The 22397-nt window shown below is 40.4% G+C and overlaps 1 protein-coding gene across 1 annotated transcript in view; it reads left to right on the forward strand.

Annotated features, from left to right (window-relative positions):
• The window catches only part of TASOR2 (transcription activation suppressor family member 2), a 76131-nt gene extending 55234 nt beyond the window's left edge, over positions 1 to 20897 (forward strand). The window contains exons 12-17 of the mRNA XM_053719159.1: positions 5802 to 5927; positions 6327 to 6480; positions 9854 to 9959; positions 10562 to 10743; positions 16009 to 16123; positions 20004 to 20897. Of these exons, the coding sequence (XP_053575134.1) occupies positions 5802 to 5927; positions 6327 to 6480; positions 9854 to 9959; positions 10562 to 10743; positions 16009 to 16123; positions 20004 to 20010 (690 nt within the window). The 3' untranslated portion in view covers positions 20011 to 20897. The remainder of the gene's footprint in view (positions 1 to 5801; positions 5928 to 6326; positions 6481 to 9853; positions 9960 to 10561; positions 10744 to 16008; positions 16124 to 20003) is intronic.
• The last annotated feature ends 1500 nt before the right edge of the window (positions 20898 to 22397 follow it).

A 22397-nucleotide genomic window follows, 5' to 3' on the forward strand; every position in this document is an offset into this window, starting at 1 on the left:
GTTTCATCTTGGCTTTCCATGTCAGGAGGAGCAGGTAGGCACCTCAGCTTAGCGCTGAGATGTAGAGAGTGTTTGGAGGTTTATAGTAGTGTTAGATACTGTTTAACACTAATCCGGTTAACAGGATTTTTGCCTTAGGGGTTTTTGAATCCATAAATAAAAGTATTGACTGTCATTTTTTATTATTGAAGAGATGGTAAAACTTTTTTATAAACACAAATAAAAGAAGGAAATGTGTGTTTAAATTTGTGGTGCAAGATGGACTTGAAGTCTAGGCCTACTATAGAGTGTAAACTTTGTTTGGATACCCAAGTAGAACCCCCTTTGCCTTTTTGCAGTTCTTGTATTGATAGAACTCTTATGTATAAAGACAAACTGTTTGATTCTGAGCCACCATTCCCTCAGGATGATGCCTCTCCCCAAAATGTTCCAATCTGTGGTGATGTCGCATGCAGTTCCCTGCGGTTCCTCTCAATCTCCAGATGGAGTGATTTTAAAGGCTGAGATTGCGGCCCAGGTATCCTCGGTGGTATCTGAGGTGCTGGCAGCCATTCCCATGCTGCAGGGGAAGTGTAAGAGGAAGATTTTAGAATCAGATAAGGTATCAGATCCTGTTAAGGCTGACCGGGTTCCTCTTTCACATGGATCGGAAGAGGAGGATACTTCGGTAGCCTCTGAGGGTGAAATCTGATTCGGATTGTGTAATTCCTTCTTCTGATGCTGAAGTGGTTTCCTTCAGATTCAAGCTTGAGCACCTCCGTGTTTTGTTAAAAGAGGTTTTAGCTACCTTGGACGACTGATATGCCTATCGTTGTCAACCCTAAAAAGTCTAGTAAATTAAATAGATACTTTGATGTCCCTTCACCTGGGGAGGTGTTTCCAGTGCCAGACCGTGCCACAGAGATTATTACCCGGGAATATGAGAGACCTCTCCCCTGTCTTTAGGAAAATGTTCCCGGTACCCGACTCCATCAAGGAGTCGTTGGAAAAAGGTTCCAAAGGTGGAAGGGGCGATTTCCGCTTTGGCTAAGAGAACTACTATCCCTATTGAGGATAGTTGCTCTTTCAAGGATCTTATGGATAAAAAGCTGGAGGCTTTTTTAAAGAAGATGTATACTCATCAGGGGTTACAATGGCAACCAGTGGTGTGCATTGCTACAGTAACCAGTGCGGCAGCCTATTGGTTTGACGCTTTGAGTCCTTGCAAGCTGAAACTCCTTTGGAGGAAATTCAGGATAGGATTAAAGCTCTCAAGTTAGCCAACTCCTTTATAACTGACGCTTCTTTGCAGGTCATTAATTTGGGAGCCAAAATTTCTGGCTTTGCAATTTTAGTGCGTATACCGCTATGGCTTAAATCTTGGTCTGCAGACGTCTTCTAAATCTAGGCTTTTGGCAATACCCCACAAGGGAAAGACCTTGTTTGGGACGGCATTGGCAGAAATTATTTCCGATATCACGGGTGGTAAAGGATCCATTCTGCCTCAAAACAAGAAGAACAAATTTAAGGGACGTCAGACTAATTTTCGTTCCTTTTGTAACGTCAGAGGTAAGTCTTTCCCTGCCTCTACAAAGCAGGAACAATCCAAGTCTTCTTGGAAACCTGGTCAGTCTTGGAACAAGGGGAAGCAATCCAAGAAACCTGCATCTGAATCCAAGTCAGCATGAAGGGGTTGCCCCCGATCCGGGATCTGATCAGGTGGGGGGCAGACTCTCTGTTTGCGCAAGCTTGGGAAAGAGATGTTCCAGAACCGTGGGCAATGGACATAGTTTCCTGGGGGTACAAGTTAGAATTCAAGACTTTTCCTCCAAAGGGCAGGTTCCACCTCTCAAGATTATCTGTAGACCAGCTAAAAAGAGAGGCATTCTTGAAATGTGTACAGGATCTTTCACTCTTGGGAGTGATAGTTCTAGTTCCAAGTCAGGAACAGGGTCTCGGGTTTTACTCCAACCTGTTTGTGGTTCCCAAAAAAGATGGAACTTTTCGGCCCATTCTAGATCTAAATCTACTAAACAGATTCCTCAGAGTGCCGTCCTTCAAGATGGAGACTATCCATTCCATTTTTCCTCTGATTCAAGAGGGTCAATTCATGACGACCATAGACCTGAAAGATGCGTACCTGCACGTTCCCATTCACAGGGATCATTACAAATATCTGAGGTTTGCCTATCTAGACAAACATTTTCAATTTGTAGTGCTTCCATTTGGCCTCGCCACAGCTCCCAGAATTTTCTATTGGCAGTAATTCGGTCTCGGGGAATTGCAGTGGCTCCTTATCTGGACGACATTCTGGTTCAGGCACCATCCTTGCAACTAGCAGAATCTCATACAAAGATCTTGTTGGATTTTCTTCGTTCCCACGGTTGGAAGATCAATTTGGAGAAAAGTTCTCTTGTTCCGACTACAAGAGTCACCTTCTTAGGAACCATTATAAATTCTCTATGTATGAAAATATTTCTTACGGAGGTCAGAAGAGCCAAGATTCTGTCCGCTTGCCTGTCCGTACAGTCGGCGGCACAACCATCAGTGACCCAATGCATTTAGGTAATCGGGTTGATGGCGGCTTCCATGGACATGGTTCCATTTGTTCGGTTCCATTTGAGACCTCTACAGCTATGCATGCTCGCTCAGTGGAACGGGGATTATACAGATCTATCTCAGAAAATAGTTCTGGATCAATCAACAAGGGACTCCCTACCGTGATGGCTGTCACAAGAACATCTGTCCCAGGGGATGTGTTTTCAGAGACCCTCTTGGGTAATTGTGACCACGGATGCCAGCCTGTTGGGTTGGGGAGCAGTCTGGAACTCGTTGAAGGCGCAGGGACTTTGGTATGAGGAGGAATCTGCTCTCCCCAAAAACATTCTGGAGTTGAGAGTGATCTTTAATGCCTTGATGGCTTGGCCTCAGCTGGCCCTAGCCCGGTCTATCAGGTTCCAGACGGACAACATAACCTCAGTGGCCTACATCAACCACCAAGGGGGAACTCAGAGTTCATCCGGTGGGCGGAGGCTCACAATTGCTGTCTATCTGCCAACCACATTCCAGGAGTGGACAATTGGGAAGCAGATTTTCTGAGCAGACAGACTTTCCATCCCAGGGAGTGGGAACTTCATCCGGAAGTGTTCTCCAGGTTAACAACCAAATGGGGGTTACCAGAATTGGATCTGATGGCGTCTCGTCAGAACACCAAGCTCCCAATGTATGGTTCGAGGTCGAGAGATCCTCAAGCCTTTCTGATAGATGCTCTGGCAGTTCCTTGAAACTTCAGGTTGGCATATCTCTTTCCTCTGTTTGCTCTACTTCCGCGAGTCATCGCTCGGATCAAGCAGGAGAGCGCATCTGTGATTCTAATAGCTCTTGCGTGGCCTCGCAGGATCTGGTATGCAGATCTAGTAGAGATGTCGTCTCTACCTCAGTGGAGACTCCCGCTGAGAAAGGACCTTCTGCTTCAGGGGCCCTTCCTTCGTCCAAATCTCGTTTCTCTGAAGCTGACTGCTTGGAGATTGAACGCTTGCTTTTAGCTAAGCGTGGATTTTCTGAATCGGACATTGAGACCATGGTTCAGGCTCGTAAGCCTGTCACTAGAAAGATTTACCATAAGATATGGCGTAAATATCTTTATTGGTGTGATCTAAAGGATATTCTTGGAGTAAGGTCAGGATGCCAAGGATCTGGATCTTATCTTTTCTCCAGGAAGGCCTTGAGACAGGGTTATCTGTTAGTACCCTCAAGGGTCAGATTTCTGCTTTATCCATTCTGCTGCACAAGCGTCAGGCGGAAATGCCGGATGTACAATCCTTTTGTCAGGCCTGTGTTTAAGTCGGTTGCTCCACCTTGGAGCCTTAACCTTGTTCTTAAAGTTTTACAACAGGGTCCGTTTGAGCCTATGCATTCCATAGATATTAAGTTATTATCTTGGAAGGTTTTGTTTCTTACTGCTATTCCTTCCTCTCGGAGGGTTTCTGAGCTTTGCAGTGTGATTCTCTTTATCTCATATTTCATGCAGATAAGGCAGTTCTACGTACCAAGCTTGGTTTTCTTCCTAAGGTTGTTCCGGACAGAAATATTAATCAGGAAATTGTTGTTCCTTCTGTCTGTCCTAATCCTTCTTCTCATAAAGAACGTTTGTTGCACAACCAAGACGTTGTGCGGGCTCTAAAATTCTATCTGCTGGCTACAAAGGACTTTTGTCAGTCTTCTGCATTGTTTGTTTGCTTTTCTGGAAAACGTAAGGGTCAGAAAGCTACTGCCACTTCTTTTTCTCTCTGGTTGAGAAGTATTATTCGTTTGGCATATGAGACTGTTGGACAGCAGCCTCCAGAGAGAATTACAGCTCATTCCACTAGGCTTCTTCTTGGGCCTTCAAGAATGAGGCCTCCTAGAATAGATTTGTAAGGCTGGGACTTGGTCTTCTTTTCACACTTTTTCTAAATTCTATAAATTTTATACTTTTGCTTCGGCTGAGGCTTCTTTTTGGGAGACGGTTCTGCAAGCAGTGGTGCCTTCTGTTTAGGTTACCTGTCTTGCCCTCCCTTATCATCTGTGTCCTCTAGCTTGGGTATTGATTCCCAACAGTAATTGATGATCAGTGGACTCACCGTGTCTTAAGAAAGAAAACAAAATTTATGCTTACCTGATAAATTTATTTATTTCTTGACAGAGTGAGTCCACGTCCCCCCGTTTTTCAGACAGTTTTTTTTTTATATAAACCTCAGGCACCTCTGCACCTTATTGTTATTTCCTTTCTCTCCTTTTCCTTCAGTCGAATGACTGGGGGTTGTGGGAAGGGAAGTGATACTTGACAGCCTTGCTGTGGTGCTCTTTGCCTCCTCCTGCTGGCCAGGAGTTATATTCCCAACAGTAATTGATGATCCGTAGACTCACCGTGTCAAGAAATAAATAAATTTATCAGGTAAGCATAAATTTAGTTTTTTCTGCGGAATACGCACATATCCTGGGAGGGCCTGTGCACCAGTATTCAAACACCTCACCTTCTCAAAGAATCTTGTGAGGCAAAGCAATAGAACCCACTGCCAGCTCTCTGAGCAAGCATTGTGTTTGAATACTGGTGCACAGCCCCTCACAGAATATGTGCATATGTTGCTGAAAATCAGTAATAACATTTAATTGAGGCATTTTTTGCTAATGACTAGGGTTGTGAAATGGCCCAGCAGTTACTTAGGAAAGTTAAATTCATTCTTAATGTCTTTCTTACTCATTGAATCGTTTAAAATGTTGTTTTTTTATTATTATTTGTAATATAAGAGTGAGAGAGGCCTTATAAAGGCGGACACGTATATAATCTGATATGAGAGTGAGAGGCCTTATAAAGGCGGACACGTATATAATCTGATATGAGAGTGAGAGAGGCCTTATAAAGGCGGACACGTATATAATCTGATATGAGAGTGAGAGAGGCCTTATAAAGGCAGACATGTATATAATCTGATATGAGAGTGAGAGAGGCCTTATAAAGGCGGACACGTATATAATCTGATATGAGAGTGAGAGAGGCCTTATAAAGGCGGACATGTATATAATCTGATATGAGAGTGAGAGAGGCCTTATAAAGGCGGACATGTATATAATCTAATATGAGAGGGAGAGTGTACAAAAAGGTTATCACTTCAAGAAACCAAAAAAGAATGTTAAAGTAGCACGTGCATAAAAAATATATCCTATGCAATGGTGTTAAATCTCTTGTTTAACTGTAGAAAATATTTAGTTTAAAAAAAAAAAAAACCTTTTGGAATTTGTGTGCTTTTTCAACTGAAGATCATTTTCTTTTCCTTAAACAGAACTTACTGAAAAAAGATGGTCACACCCCAGTGGAACCTCAGCACTTTTGTTACAGCCAGCATGTTGAATCAGATAGACTGTTGGTTATTATCAGAAATGAGGATATTTCTTCTCACATACACAAGGTTTGTTATGGAAGCCCTTCTCTTTGCTATTTATCACGCTCCTGGTTGCTTTATGCACATCACCACCTGATTGACTCAGCAGTCTTGTCCAGCTTAGTAGCAGAAATGCTTTGTGCCTGAGGAGAGATGGGTTGTGGAAGGGATTAAAGCTCTTGTGAGGGTTCTTGGCCTCCTCCTAGTGGTGGGAGGTATATCCCAGATGTTATGGATTTCTATAGACTCTAAAAAGAAATACTCTATATAAAGGTTGCTCTGGTAAAAGGATCAGGTTTAGTTACTCAGATAAGATCTAAACTGAGCAATATATTGCAGAGACGCATAACAAATATACGAAATAAAAGCACAAATGATAATGAGATCCTCAGTTATTTCTTATGATTTGGTATTTTCTGTCTGCAGATTCCATGTTTGTTACAGCTGAAGCTCTTACCTAATGTTACTTTTGCTGGCGTTGACACACCAGAAGATATCATGGAATCCACATTTGAGGAGCTCTTCCAGTCTGGGGGATTTGTGTTTTCTGATCCAGCTTTATTGGAAACCATAACATTAGGTTAGTCTTTGCTTACAAAACTGTTGCATATCGGTTTCATTTCTGCAACTAAAGTGTGCTCATTACAGACCCACATAAATGCCTGAATGTTAGATTATATTGTGTGTTGTACTTGTGATATCCTGAAATTCTGCCCTTTTAGTGGATCCTGAGGCAGGAATTGTGAATCCCTGCTGTAGAGTATAAATGTGTTGTCTCTGGATCTCTATTTATACCAAGAACAAACCTATACACTTACACATGTTATAGTTCATTATTGGCATCAAATGGGCATTCCACTTAGAGGGCATTTTAATAGACTATTAAGATGTTTTTTGCACAGGAATTGAAGAGACTTTAGTCTTGATGGAACAGCATTTAAACATTAAAGGACCAGTCAACACATTAGATTTGCATAATCAACAAATGCAAGATAACAAGACAATGCAATAGTACTTAGTCTGAACTTCAAATGAGTAGTAGATTTTTTTATAACAAATTTCAAATTCCCCTTGTACCATGTGATAGCAATCAGCCAATCACAAATGTATATACGTGTATAGCCTGTGAATTCTTGCACATGCTCAGTAGGATCTGGTGACTCAAAAATTATAAATATAAAAGACTGTGCACATTTTTTTTAATGGAAGTAAATTGGAAAGTTGTTTAAAATTATATGCTGTATCTGAATCATGAAAATTTTATTTAACCTGAGTGTCCCTTTAAGTCTTTTGGAAGATGTTGATTATGTTTGACATATATTTTAAATTAATTTACAGTGTGCAAACCTACATAACCAGTTGTTTTAGGTTTTATTACAGTAAATATTTACATTCATAGTTTGCATTTCAGCTTTAAATATAATAACTTTATATTATCTATACAAAATTTGAGAGCGGCTTGAAATGTAGCTCATTGACTTCCCGAAGTTGCAGTGTCAGAATTTATTTCCCACCACCACCACCACCACCATACAAAATACTCATTGGTGATGAATAGTAACAATACAACCATGCAAGCTTAAGGCCCAAGTGAGATCTCAGTTTAGAAGCACAACCTCTGTAACTTTATTACACCAGCTTAAAGGGACAGTATACACCAATTTTCATATAACTGCATGAAATAGACACTACTATAAAGAATAATATACACAGATACCGATATAAAAATCCAGTATAAAACCGTTTAAAAACGTACTTAGAAGCTCCCAGTTTAGCTCTGTTGAAAAGGTTAGCTGGAACACCCACTGAAAGTGGTTCTATAGCATAATAAGCAGACACTCCCCCTTCCTCTGCATATGAAAAGACCCTTTACACAAACAAAGGCAAGCTGGAGTAGGTAGACAACAGTCTACTTCTAAAACTTTGGGGCTTGGTTAGGAGTCTGAAAATCAGCTCAATGTTATTTAAAAATAAGGAACCTATAAAAAAAAAAAAAAAAAAAAAAAGCTGTATAGGCTATATAAATGGATCATCTATAAAACATTTATGCAAAGAAAATTCTAGTGTATAATGTCCCTTTAAGGCACAAGTGATATCTCAGGTCAGAAGCACGACACCTGTAGCTCTATTACACCAGCTTAAAGCCCAATGAGATCTCAGGTCAGAAGCACGACACCTGTAGCTCTATTACACCAGCTTAAAGCCCAATGAGATCTCAGGTCAGAAGCACGACACCTGTAGCTCTATTACACCAGCTTAAAGCCCAATGAGATCTCAGGTCAGATGCACGACACCTGTAGCTCTATTACACCAGCTTAAGGCCTAAATGAGATCTCAGGTCAGATGCACGACACCTGTAGCTCTATTACACCAGCTTAAGGCCTAAATGAGATCTCAGGTCAGATGCACGACACCTGTAGCTCTATTACACCAGCTTAAAGCCCAATGAGATCTCAGGTCAGATGCACGACACCTGTAGCTCTATTACACCAGCTTAAATCCCAATGAGATCTCAGGTCAGAAGCACGACACCTGTAGCTCTATTACACCAGCTTAAGGCCTAAATGAGATCTCGGGTCAGATGCACGACACCTGTAGCTCTATTACACCAGCTTAAAGCCTAAATGAGATCTCAGGTCAGATGCACGACACCTGTAGCTCTATTACACCAGCTTAAGGCCTAAATGAGATCTCGGGTCAGATGCACGACACCTGTAGCTCTATTACACCAGCTTAAGGCCTAAATGAGATCTCAGGTCAGATGCACAACACCTGTAGCTCTATTACACCAGCTTAAGGCCCAATGAGATCTCATGTCAGATGCACGACACCTGTAGCTCTATTACACCAGCTTAAGGCCTAAATGAGATCTCAGGTCAGATGCACAACACCTGTAGCTCTATTACACCAGCTTAAGGCCTAAATGAGATCTCATGTCAGATGCACGACACCTGTAGCTCTATTACACCAGCTTAAAGCCCAATGAGATCTCAGGTCAGATGCACGACACCTGTAGCTCTATTACACCAGCTTAAGGCCTAAATGAGATCTCAGGTCAGATGCACGACACCTGTAGCTCTATTACACCAGCTTAAGGCCTAAATGAGATCTCATGTCAGATGCACGACACCTGTAGCTCTATTACACCAGCTTAAGGCCTAAATGAGATCTCAGGTCAGATGCACGACACCTGTAGCTCTATTACACCAGCTTAAGGCCCAAGTGATATCGGAGGTCAAATGCACGACACCTGTAGCTCTATTACACCAGCTTAAAGCCCAATGAGATCTCAGGTCAGATGCACGACACCTGTAGCTCTATTACACCAGCTTAAGGCCTAAATGAGATCTCAGGTCAGATGCACGACACCTGTAGCTCTATTACACCAGCTTAAGGCCTAAATGAGATCTCATGTCAGATGCACGACACCTGTAGCTCTATTACACCAGCTTAAGGCCTAAATGAGATCTTAGGTCAGATGCACGACACCTGTAGCTCTATTACACCAGCTTAAAGCCCAATGAGATCTCAAGTCAGATGCACAACACCAGTAGCTCTATTACACCAGCTTAAAGCCCAATGAGATCTCAGGTCAGATGCACGACACCTGTAGCTCTATTACACCAGCTTAAAGCCCAATGAGATCCCAGGTCAGATGCACGACACCTGTAGCTCTATTACACCAGCTTAAGGCCCAAGTGATATCTCAAATCAGATGCATTATACTTTCTCTTACTCGTGGTGATTTTATCGGAGAGGGAAGTCGTAGTAAAATGCAGAGAGATAGTGATGCCCACAGCAGTGTAACGGGGTTGCAAACAGGTGGGCAGCAGGTGTTATTTTGAGGCTCCTGTTGATTTTACCTTTATTGTTCCAGCCTTGTAGATTATTATTATTATTATTATTATTATTATTATTATTATTATTAATGTGCTGATTTTTTAATTATGTAGGGAAATTAAAAGAAGTTTTAACTGTGTTGGAGAAGATGAATAAAACCTCAGGTTGGAAATGGCTCATTCATTACAAGGAGAACAGGCGTCTTAAGGAAGATAAAAGGTATATTGTGCTTCTACATTTTCCGCTTGTTTTACTGGATTCAGTTGCTCTATTTGATAAAAACATAAAATTACTGAGCAATTCACATCTATAGCTAAAAAGAAAGTAATCTATTATTGCATATTTAGGGGCCGATTTATCAAGCTCTGTATGAACGTAAAGACCACTGCTCCATAACTTGTCCTCCTGCTCTGAGGCCGCGGACAGAAATCAACCCGATCGAATACGATCAGGTTGATTGACACCCCCTGCTAGAGGCCGATTGGCCGCTAATCTGCAGGGGGCGGCATTGCACCAGCAGTTCACAAGAACTGCTGATGCAATGATAAATGCCAAGAGCGTATGCTGTCTGCATTTATCGATGTGCAGCGGACATGATACGCTACATCATCAGTGTTCTCCACAGAAAATTTTGCCAGACGGGTGGCATTATGAGCTGGCTGGGGTGGCATTATGAGGTAACTGGGTGGGGGCAGTTTAATATTTTCTATAACCTAATTTTCAGCTGTACAAAGCACAAATGAATTGCATAATGTAACATAAATGTATTTAATGATAATTTGTGAACATTTTTAATATTGACTAAAATTTTGTGCCCACAGACCTGACTCTGTTTCTCAAGTAAAGATTCCACTGCTGAAATCTTACCAGCAAACGAACATTATAGAGGTTCTGCCTTATCACCTGTGCGACTCCACAGCCAAGGGTCAGTCACAGGATCTGGCCTGTGCTCTAACACTGCAGAGCCAACACATCCACTATAGACTTGCTGTTTATCTGACAGGTAACGTACATTCCTCTATATGCTTGTGTGAGCATGCCCTTAGTATACTCTGTATTACATTAGTGAAATGATGGAGAGATTAGCTTTTGATTTCATTATTACCATGGGATGTACATTTTTGTATCTAAAACAGCAACTTTTTTTTTTTTTTAATTATTATTATTTTTGTTGTTATTTAAAGGAACATGAAACCCAAAATTGTTCTTTCATGATTCAGATAGAGCATAATATTTTAAACAACTTTCTAATTTACTCCTATTATCACATTTGCTTTATTCTTTTGGCATCCTTTTTTGAAGGAGCAGTAATACACTACTGGGAGTTAGCTGCACACATTTAGTTAATGATAAGTGACATATATGTGCAGCCACCAATCAGCAACTCGCTCCCAGTAGTGCATTGCTGCTCCCGAACCTACCTAGGATATTTATTTATTCAACAAAGGATACAAAGAGAACTAAGCAAATTAGAATACAGAAGTAATTTGGAGAGTTGTTTTAAATTGTATATTTTATCTGGATCATGACAGAAAAAACGTACTTGTCCCTGTAATATGACAGGATCCACCTTATAATCTGCATAAGTTATGTCATTTTGTTTTCCAAGTTCCAGCATCATGGTCCAACTGTAAAATCTACGTTTAGAAACTTCTATTTGTGGCGGAAATGACAATAATCAGCTCTCTTAAAGGGACAGTTTACCCTAAATTATTCACCACTTGAATTTGTTTCCAGTGATGCATTTTACCTGCTGGAGTGTATTAAATTGTTTACAAATCGCTATTTTCCTTCTTAATATGAGGAGAGTCCATGGCATCATTCCTTACTGTTGGGAAATACTGAATCTGGCCACCAGGAGGAGGCAAAGACACCCCAGCTAAAGGCTTAAATACTCCCACTTCCCTCATATCCCAGTCATTCTTTGCCTTTCGTCACAGGAGGTTGACAGAGAAGTGTCAGAAGATTCGGAGTAGCTCCTTATGAAGGGTATCTACCCTTCGAAATGGGACTGGAGCTTTAAGTAGTCTTGTCAGCCTCTAAGTGAGAGTATTGACGAATGTTAGAGTCTGGAGATGCAGGGAGAGTCTTTTTTGCGAACACATCCAGACTCATATTAACAGCTCCTAAGCAATCAGTGTTGACGAGTTTCACTGCCTGCTTCCATCACTCAAGTCCCTGTCAGGAGCGATGCTACAAGACTGTCAAACTTCAGAGGCTGTGTTTCTGTTCCACGGCATAGATCGTTTCATTTTTTTTTTTATACATATGATAACGCAAGAAGACAGGGTCACAGCAAGGCTCCTTTTATCTGTATGGAATCAAGGGTTAATCTCTCCGAAAGAAGGATTATTGAACAGGGGGTATTAATCACATAAGTTTATTTGACTATGCTGCGACATGTTGGAACGTACAGGGATTTTTACTTTAGTTTTGGGAGCTGCGTAGCCTGAAAGGCTTGGCACGCTTTTTTACTATTATAGCAGGGGCGGTCCTGCATTGCGCACCATGTGACCGGGTGTGGTTACACTTATTTCCTCTTTCCTGACCATGCAGTTTACTGGAGAAGAAGCGGTTTCTCTGTGGCCTGGGTCATAGGAGGTGGTGAGTGCCCAGCCGTTGGGGGTATAAAGGTGCCATTTTTTCTTATTTATCTATAGTCTGCTTTGTAAGCTCACGCTATGGAGGATTCTGATGCGTTAGAGGATACTCCTTCTTTACCTAAGTCTATATTGTGAAGAGGCTGCGGTATACCCGCGCGTTCAATTATGTTCCACATGCCTTGATAAAGTTATGTCAAAGAAGGTTTATATGTTTGATACTGAGCCATCCACTTCTGAAAAGTCTCCGTCCCGCGAGGTGTGCACCCTAGAGTCATCTCCTAATACACATGCAGCTTCCCGTAGCACTCCTAATCCCCTATTTGAAGGGGCCCTTTTACCGCCAGACTTTACTGTGCAGTTACAAACGGCAGTGTCTGCGGCCTTAGGTGCTTTACCTGGCCCTGCGAAGGTCAAATATTGCTATCCTTCCCAGGGGTCATCTACTAGCTTATTGGATTTATCGGATACAAGATTATTTGATGATGAAGACGCCTCTGATATTTCAGAGGATGCTCTTTCTGGGTCGGAATCTGCTGCCTCTAAGCCTCCAGCTGCGGAGGAACCAGACTTAAGATTTAGGATTGAGCATCTACGCTTTCTGCTGAAGGAAGTTTTGGCTACGTTTAGAGGTTCCAGAGCCCAAGTTGCCTGAGGAACCTTTGATTCCTAAATTAGATAAGGTCTACTAGGACAGGTTTGTACCACAAACTTTCCTGGTTCCCGTAAAGATTGTTAACATGAGGATATTCCTTACAGACCAGAGATGTTACAAGCTAACTTCCACTTGTCTTGCCCTCCAGACCTACTTAAGGCCCTCTGTGGCTCGGTGTATGGAGGTGATTGGTCTTATTTAGTCCAGCATGGACATCATTCCTTTTGCCAGATTCCATCTCAGACCACTTCAGCTGTGCATGCTGAGACAGTGGAACGCCGATCATTTGGATCTGTCTCAATAGATTTCTCTGGACAACCGGTCGAGAGAATCGCTCTCCTGGTGGCTCTGTCCAGATCACCTGTCCCAAGGGACATCCTTCTTGAGACCATCCTGGGAGATTGTGACTACGGACGCAAGTCTATCAGGATGGGGAGCTGTTTGGGGTGCCATGAAGGCACAGGACCTGTGGACTTGAGAGGAATCCCTCCTCCCGATCAACATTTTGGAACTTTGAGCGATCTTCAATGCTCTGGAGGCTTGGCCTCTTCTGTGTTCATTCCAGTTTATCAGATTCCAATCAGACAACATAACCCCGGTGGTTTACCAACCATCAGGGGGGAACGAGGAGCTCCCTAGCAATGAGGGAATCATTTCGTATTCTGGAGTGGGCGGAGGCCCACAACTGCTCGCTGTCAGCAATCCACATTCCGGATGTGGACAACTGGGAAGCGAATTTCCTCAGCAGACAATCCTTTCATCCAGGGGAATGGTCTCTCTATCCCAAGGTGTTTGCGGAGATTTGAAACAAATGGGGGACGCCGGAGATAGTTCTCATGGCGTCCTGGTTTAATTCCAAGCTACCCAGATATGGGTCGCGGTACAGGGATCCTCAGGCGGAGCTAATATATGCATTAGCAGTGCCTTGGAGGTTCAATCTAATTTACATTTTTCCGCCGTTATCACTTCTCCCTCGTGTAGTGGCCCGCATCAAGGAGGAGCAGGCATCAGTGATACTGATTGCTACATCATGACTGCGAAGGATGTGGTTTGCGGACCTGGTGGGGATGTCCTCATCTCCTCCGTGGAAGTTACCTTGTCGCAGGGATCTGCTGGAACAAGGTCCTTTTTGTTCATCAAAATCTAGATTCTCTGAGGCTGACTGCGTGGAGATTAAACTCTTAGTCTAAGCCAAGAGAGGTTTCTCTGAGAGGGTTATTGACACTCTCATTCAGGCTTGTAAGCCTGTTACTCATCACATCTATCATAAGGTGTGGAGAGCTTACTTATTCTGGTGTGAAGAGCTTGGTTTAGCCTGGCATAAGGTTAAGGCTACCAGGATTCTTTCCTTTCTCCAGGAGGGACTGGAGAAGGGCCTTTCTGCCAATTTCCTGAGGAGACAGATTTCGGCCCTTTCTGTTTTGCTGCACAAGAGGCTCGCTGAGCTCCCTGACGTGCAATCTTTCGTTAAGGCTCTGATCTGGATCAGACCTGTATTTAGATCTAATGCTCCACCTTTGAGTTTGAATCTTGTTCTTTTACAACGGGCGCCGTGTGAGCCTATGCGTTCGGTTGACATTAAATTGTTGTCCTGGAAGGTTATTATTCTATTGGAGTTACTGAAATGGCTGCCTTGCAATGTGAGCCTCGTTATCTGGTGTTTCAGGCTACCCGCTTGGGTTTTCTACCTAAGGTGGTGTCTGATCGTAACATCAATCAGGAGATTGTGGTTCCTTCCTTATGTCCTAATCCTTCTTTGGAGGAGGAACGTTTACTTCATAATCTGGATGTGGTTCGAGCTTTGAAGTTTTATCTTGAAGCTACTAAGGATTTTAGGCAAACTTCTTCCTTGTTTGTTATCTACTCTGGGAAGCGTAAGGGTCTGAAGGCCTCTTTGACTTCCTTATCTTTTTGGTTGAGGAGTGTATACGCTTAGCTTACAAGTCAGCAGGACTTAAACCTCCTCAGAGGATTACAGCTCATTCCACTAGAGCGGTGACTTCCTCTTGGGCTTTTAAGAACAAGGCCTCTATGGATCAGATTTGTTAGGCGGCTACCTGGTCCTCCTTTCGTACTTTTTCAAAATTTTTCAAATTTGACGTTTTTGCTTCAGCTGAAGCAGCTTTTGGTAGAGAGGTTTTACAGGCTGTGGTGCCCTCAGATTAGGGTCTGCCTTTCCATTACCATTATCATTCATTGTCCTCTAGAGCTTGGGTATAATTTTTCCAACAGTAAGGAATGATGCCGTGAACTTTTCTCATATTAAAAAGGAAATCATAAAGTATGCTTACCTGATAATTTCATTTCCTTCTGTATGAGTAGAGTCCACGGCCCCCGCCCGTATACTCTGATGGCGGACCAAAATTTGTTTTTCTCTTCCGGCACCATTTATACCCTGATATTTCTCCTACTGTTCCTTGTTCCCTTGGTAGAATGACTGGGATATGTAATATGTAAGTAGGGGAAGTATTTAGGCCTTTGGCTGGGGTGTCTTTGCCTCCTCCTTTTAGCCTGGTTCAGTATTTCCCAACAGTAAGGAATGATGCCGTTGACTCTCCTCATAAAAATAAGCATAATTTATGTTTTTGCTTTATTTTGGCATTTGGAATAGCTGATTTTTTCCTGTGGTATTCCTACCTATTCTAAAAGTTTCTATACTTTAGTATAGGTTGAATAAAACCCATAGCCAGCAGAAGATCTTAGGAAGAAGAGATAAGCAATAATATGCTAACTATCAATTATCAAGTATTGGGTTTTGGTTTACAGAGATAATATAAAGAAATGTGTACAGATAGTCATAACCTAAGGAGATCTGATTTCCGTGCAAGCTCAGCCCATTTTGATGGGTTGTGGTTTCAAAGAACAAAACAAGCTATTTCCATTATAAAAATAAAGGAGCAATTTCACATAATATTTTTACTCTGCAACAAGTCATTGAAAACACATTAAGGTAAAAACAATTTTACAGTATGCTGTCTCTTTAAAAATCTGTTATGTGTATATTTACTTTCAGATAAATCTTCAGCTGCCAGAGAGGAGTTTGAGGAGAACGGAATTCTTACACTTGATGTGGATGAATTCATCCGAAGTGTTCAGAAACTCGATGCGCGGTTTCATGCTTCGAGTTTGTAAGTACATTTTCCTGTTAGTACATTTCAAATTGAAGCAACTAGAGTGAAATAGTGAAGAATCGGTTTCCTTAATTACAAATGTTTTACATCATTAATATTTCATTTAAATGCAGAAGAACCAGTAAACTTCTTTTTAAAGTTCTCACCTATTTGCAATTTTATAAAATGTTAAAAGCCACTGCTATAGACAGGAAATCAGGGGTTATACATATCTGTGCCCTAAAGGGAAATAAAAGTCAATGCAGAGACGTTTCAATTATCACATTTACTTTGTTCTCTTGGTGTCGTTTGTGGAAAGGTATATTTAGCTAGGATCAGCAGCAGCAATGCACTACTAGCTGCTGACTGGTAGGTACAAGCAAATGCCTCTTGTCATTGGTTCACCAGACATGTTTAGCTAGCTCCCAGTAGTGCATTGTTACTCTGGAGCTGACTTTAACTATGTGTTTTAACACCATTGCAAGCAAATAATAGTCCAATAATAAAAATCTCTAACACATTACAGCACTTTACTGAGGTTTTTTAATTGTACGCGTGTACTGAAGAGAACTTAGACGCCAGCTATATATTCTTTAGGAGCTGGGACTAAAGCAGAAATGTTTAAAGGTACATTATAAGGATGCTCTATGGGTTGATTCCAATGTTGTCAGTTGTGTTTATTGGCTGCCTTTTGGCACTCAATGCTCCTCTTTTAGCACAGTCTAAATGATTTCACCATTTGCATATTGGAAAAATATTGGATATTGCGCTGCCCATGAGTACAAGAATAAAAGTACAACGGAGAAACAATACAATAAAAGACAAAATTTTACAGACCGATACAGGGGGAATTGAGGGCCCTGTTCCCGTGGGCACTTACAATCTAGATGGGTAGGAGGACGGGAAACAGGAGGTGGGGACTGCAAAGGTGGGAATGATATTAGTGGGGAGATGAGGGCAACTGTTGTGATAGGCTTCCCTGAACAAAAAGGTCTTTAGGGAACGTTTAAAGGAGGAGAGGTTAGGGTAGAGTCTCAAGGAAGTACGTTCCAGAGGGTTAGTGCCGCCCGAGAAAAGTCCTGTAGTCTAGCATGAGAGGAGGTGATGGTAGAGGACACAAGGAGCAGGTCATTGTTGAATCTTAGGGGGCTGGCTGGGGTATATTTGTTGATGAGGACAGGTAGGGTGGGCAGCATTGGTGAGGGCTTTGTAGGTCAGGGTGAGAATTTTGAATTTAATTCTGCTTTGAATGGGGAGCCAGTGAAGGGACTCGCAGAGAGGCGCAGCAGAAACAGAGCGTTGAGAGAGGGGGATTAGCGTGGCAGATGCATTTAGGATGGATTGAAGGGGAGAGAGGCGGGAGAGAGGGAGGCCAGTTAGCAAGTTATTGCAGTAGTCAAGTCGAGAAATTACCAGGGAGTGGATAAGCAGTTTAGTAGTTTCGTCACTCAGAAACTGACACATTTTGGAGATATTGCGTAGGTGGTTGCAGGAGGATGAAGAGAGCAGTTGGATGTGGGGAATGAAGGACAGATTTGAGTCAAGTGTGACTTTGAGGCAGTGGACTTGGGGTGATGGGGAGATAGTGGTGCCGCCAACAGTGATGGAAAAATTAGAAACTGTAGTAGAGTTAGAGGGGGGGATTAGAAGTAGTTTGGTTTTGACCATGTTTATTTTTAGATGGTGAGAGGCCATCCAGGAGGAAATGCCAGATAAGCAGTCGCTGATGTGAGAATTGACAAAAGGAGAGAGTGCAGGGGTGGAAAGGTAGATTTGGGTATCATCAGCGTATAGGTGATAGTTGAAGCCATAGCTGTTGATAAGTTTACCCAGTGAAGAAGTGTAAATAGAGAAGATTAGAGGACCCAGGACAGAGCCTTGAGGTACTCCAACAGACAGAGGCAATGGAGAGGAGGAGCCACCAGCAAAAGAGACGGAGAAGGATCCACAACACTATAAATGTATAAAATTACTTTATCAAGTGCATTACATTTTTGCAAGTATTCCAAGACAATTTGGAATAATTTTATTTTGCACATGTGCAATACTCTCTAAAATGGCCACTGACACCATTTTGATGTGTATATGGTCTGGAGCAGTGATGGGGAACCTTCCAGATGTTTCAGAACTACATTTCCCATGATGCTTAGGCACTCTGAAGTCCAGTTGAGCATCATGGGAAATGTAGTTCTGAAACATCTGGAGTGCCAAGGTTCTCCATCACTGGTCTAGAATCATTAAACTTATATTCATTGCTATTGTACAGCCCGTAAGTCTTTGGTAGGATAATATTTTACATATGTATTGAATAGACATGTACACAATATCTCGTACAGAGAATGAGATATGTAGGAAACACGAGAAAACTAAAATAATCACCAAAACATCAAGAACTGGAAAATACCATTCTTTTAATATTTTTTTTTTTATTTCATACTCACATTTCATGATTTTAAGTTACAGTACAATTTAGTCTTTAAATGGGATTTCTATTGTCATTAGCGTCCTTATGGTCAAGTTTGAACCATTTGCCGTTCTATCTTGTTTATTAAGATCGTTTGCACTGGTTTTACAGTAAACAGAGGTCCAAAAAATTGTTCTTGGAAAACCGCTCTTCAGATATCTATTGTCTTGTATAACTGTATTCTTACAGTAGTAGGTATTCAGTAGAGACAAACCTTGTTCTGTAAAGTGCAGTTTGAAATTTTTTGCCGATATTTTACAATTTTCAGTGTGAGAACTGTTCAGATGATGATATAATTTGCAACTGCTTTATTTTTAGGGAAATTAATTTACCACAGTGTCCTTTATTTTAAATAAAAATATTGCCAAATTGGAAAATTAGGTTTTCTCAACAAATTATTTAACAAAAATAAATAAATAAAATATACGTTTTAAAAATATATATTTAAAAAAATAATTGTGTGACCATGCCCAGTTTACCCATCTTGAACATATACAAATGGCTTTCAAGATGTTTAACACTTACCCAGAAATACCACTCTATTGAATTGCAAAACCAACTCATTTTGTTTTTCTGTGACCGACAGCCATTATTGGCTGTTCCCTGTGCCATTATAATATGGTAGTTATCAACCTCAAATATGTTTGAATGGAAAGATTGTGATCGCTTTGTTAAAAACAAATAATTAAATAATTGATTCCTTTTTTTTAATGAACAAGGTTTTTAAAAAAATTGGATTTGATCCCTTAGCTCCAGAGCAGCAATGCATTGCTGGGAGTTAGCTGAACATAGCTGGTGATTCAATTACAAGAGGCATATGTGCATAACCACCATTCTGGGGTTGCCATTTCCCTTGATCAGAGGAGAATTGTCTGGTATTTTGGGGCTGGACTGACCTTGTTAAGTAGGATTAGACTGATATACTTAAAGGAAAGTTTTCTTGTGTGAAAAGCACTATTGGGCTAAAAGAAGCTGCTTCTACGTGGTTACCATGCCATAGAACAAGCCACTGAGCTGTTGTTCGTTCCTGGTAAACTGCTTCTTTTTCTGTATGTATTAATAACCACCAGTTGCCAGATAGATTCTAGTAGTGCATTACTTCTCCAGAGCCTATCTAGGTATGCTTTTCAAAACAGGATACTAAGAGAACCAAGTAAATTTGATAAAACGAGTAAATTGAAAAGCTTCTTAAAATGACATGTTCTATCTGAAACCGTGAATATTCTATTATGACTTTTATATCTCTTTTGTCCAATTTCCACTTATCCCGGACAAGGAAGAAATTGTAATGGACATGTAAAAAATTAGGCCTTTCCTTATATTTAATATTGGGTGGGCTAGTAACTTTTTCACTAGACTAAGTAGAAAATTGTTTTTCCACCCTGATTATGTGTATTGCATTTTTTAATTTAAACTTCTTCATGTTTTGTCCAGGTCTTGAAAATGAAAAGAAAGTTGGAAGAAGGTTAAGACAGAGAAGAAAACTGGCTGCAAGGAGCATGCTTTAGTTTTTGTGTTTTTAAGTATTTATTACCAAATTTATGGCATAGGAACTTCGGACAAATGTTCTCCCAACATGCTCCAGTGTATAATATATATATTACCAGATACCCTGATGTCTTATTTGTTTTACGATTTTTAGATTCTGATAAAGTGCTATATTTTGCCCAGCTCCCTGTTCTCGTTTGTTCAGTGTTCTTGATACTGTTCTGCCACAGCTAAACTTTTTATAGTAATACGCAAATTTTACAAAACGTTGAAAATATAACAAAATAATCTATTTCCATCATACTCCCAACAACGACTGCATTTTCCACTTTATACTTTATATATATATTTTTTTGTCTTATTTTAATAGCGTTAAGTTTTTTGCTTTAGAATGAATTTAAGCAAAAACCCTTCTGTTATACAAATTTCTATATAGCATTGGTTAATATATCTCACTTTATCATGCAAATATGTAAATTGATATTTATCTGCGCTGACAAGTTCTGTATATTTTGTACTTAAAATATTAAAATATTAAAATAGCTTAAAAGCCAATTGTAAAAGAAAAAAAAGTATGTTACGGAGCGTCTTTTCCACTTGTTGCATAAGATGTATACATATATTTTGTTTACGCGTGCCTCTTTCCTAATGTTGAACTGACTTTTTGTAAATATAATATTATAGAAGCCACAGAAGGTCATATAGTTGTTTTTTTTTCTCTGCAGAAATACAATTGTTATAGTAAGAGTACTTAAATATTTATGTTAGTAATCCGTTTAAAGGAGGCTTTGTAACAATTTTTTAAATAAATGTGTGCTAAGCATCATCTAATTAATCAAACTGTATTATAGATATATCATTTTATTATTTATATATATATTTTATTTTAATTTATATTTTGATATTTTTGTATCTATCTGTAAATCTTGTTTAAATGGACAATGCACTCAGGCAGCTGATAAAAGTTTTTTTGTATTCATCATTACAAAACGGAAAGAATGTGGCTCCAGCACAGGAAAGTCCAAAACTTTAAAATGTAGCTTTAATTTCATCAGGGTAAAATAACCTGTAGTTATGAGGCAGAACAACAAAGACGGCAGTAGTAAAGAGATCCTACACGTTTCATGCTGGAGGGCACTTCGTCAGGGATGGATGTATACTACTCCTTCCTTTATATAGTGGTAACAAGAAAGGACTTTAACCATTGGCCAAAACAAGTAAGAAAATTACTTTAACTCTAACTTGGCTATTAACAACAAAAGGTTAACTACTAAATAGGACATGTCCGCCAGACATCGATTTATCATTGCACATGCTGCCCCCTGCAGATGCTAGCAGGGGGTGTCAACCCGATCGTATGCGGCGGACTAGTTAAGGAGCAGGGGTCTTAACTGCTGTTTCCAGTGAGCCTGAAGGCTTGCGGGCGGAAACAGGTATACGGCCCCATTCGGGCCGTGATAAATCGGCCCCTTAGTATAAAGCAGCTAAAAATTAAAGCGAGTTCAACACAATAGAATTCTGGATAGAGTACAATTATGTATATTATACTGTATAAAAGACAATACGTGTTTAATATTAATCAGACAAGCTTTTATAAGTAACATTGTGTGGTGCAAGTAATTAAGATTATTGCAAATATTACTAAAACTTTTGACTAATATCACACATTTAAAAAAAAAAAAAAAGAAATCTAAAAAGAAGAAAAGAAATAGTTCAAAAACGATATATTTTTCAGTACTTAAAGGGACGCTGAACCCAAAAAAATTTCTTTCGTGATTCAGATAGAGCATACAATTTTAAGCAACTTTCTAATTTACTCCTCTTATCAAATTTTCTTCATTCACTTGCTATCTTTATTTGAAAAAGAAGGCATCTAAGCTTCTTTTTTGGTTTAGACTCTGGACAGCACTTTTTTATTGGTGGATGAATGTATCCACCAATCGGCAAGAATAGCCCAAGTTATTCACCAAAAATGGGCCGGCATCTAAACTTACATTCTTGAATTTCAAATAAAGATACCAAGAGAATGAAGAAAATTTTATAATAGGAGTAAATTAGAAAGTTGCTTAAAATTGCATGCTCTATCTGAATCACAAAATAAAAAAATTTGGGTTCAGTGTCCCTTTAACATGCAGATGTAGGGTAAAATGTATAAGAAAGAGGTTCAAGTGGGAATACATATCTGTAGAATTGGTATCTAATGCACTTGTGCAGGACTGATCTGGTAATTATGTTTATGGTGCAGGGTTTACTTACCGTTCAGCAGCTATATATAGATTTATGTACACTATGCAAATTATATTGCGAAAAGGTATTGTAATAGTGCCCCATCATACTGTC

Source organism: Bombina bombina, chromosome 6 (genome assembly GCF_027579735.1).
Source record: "Bombina bombina isolate aBomBom1 chromosome 6, aBomBom1.pri, whole genome shotgun sequence".
Lineage (NCBI taxonomy): Eukaryota > Metazoa > Chordata > Amphibia > Anura > Bombinatoridae > Bombina > Bombina bombina.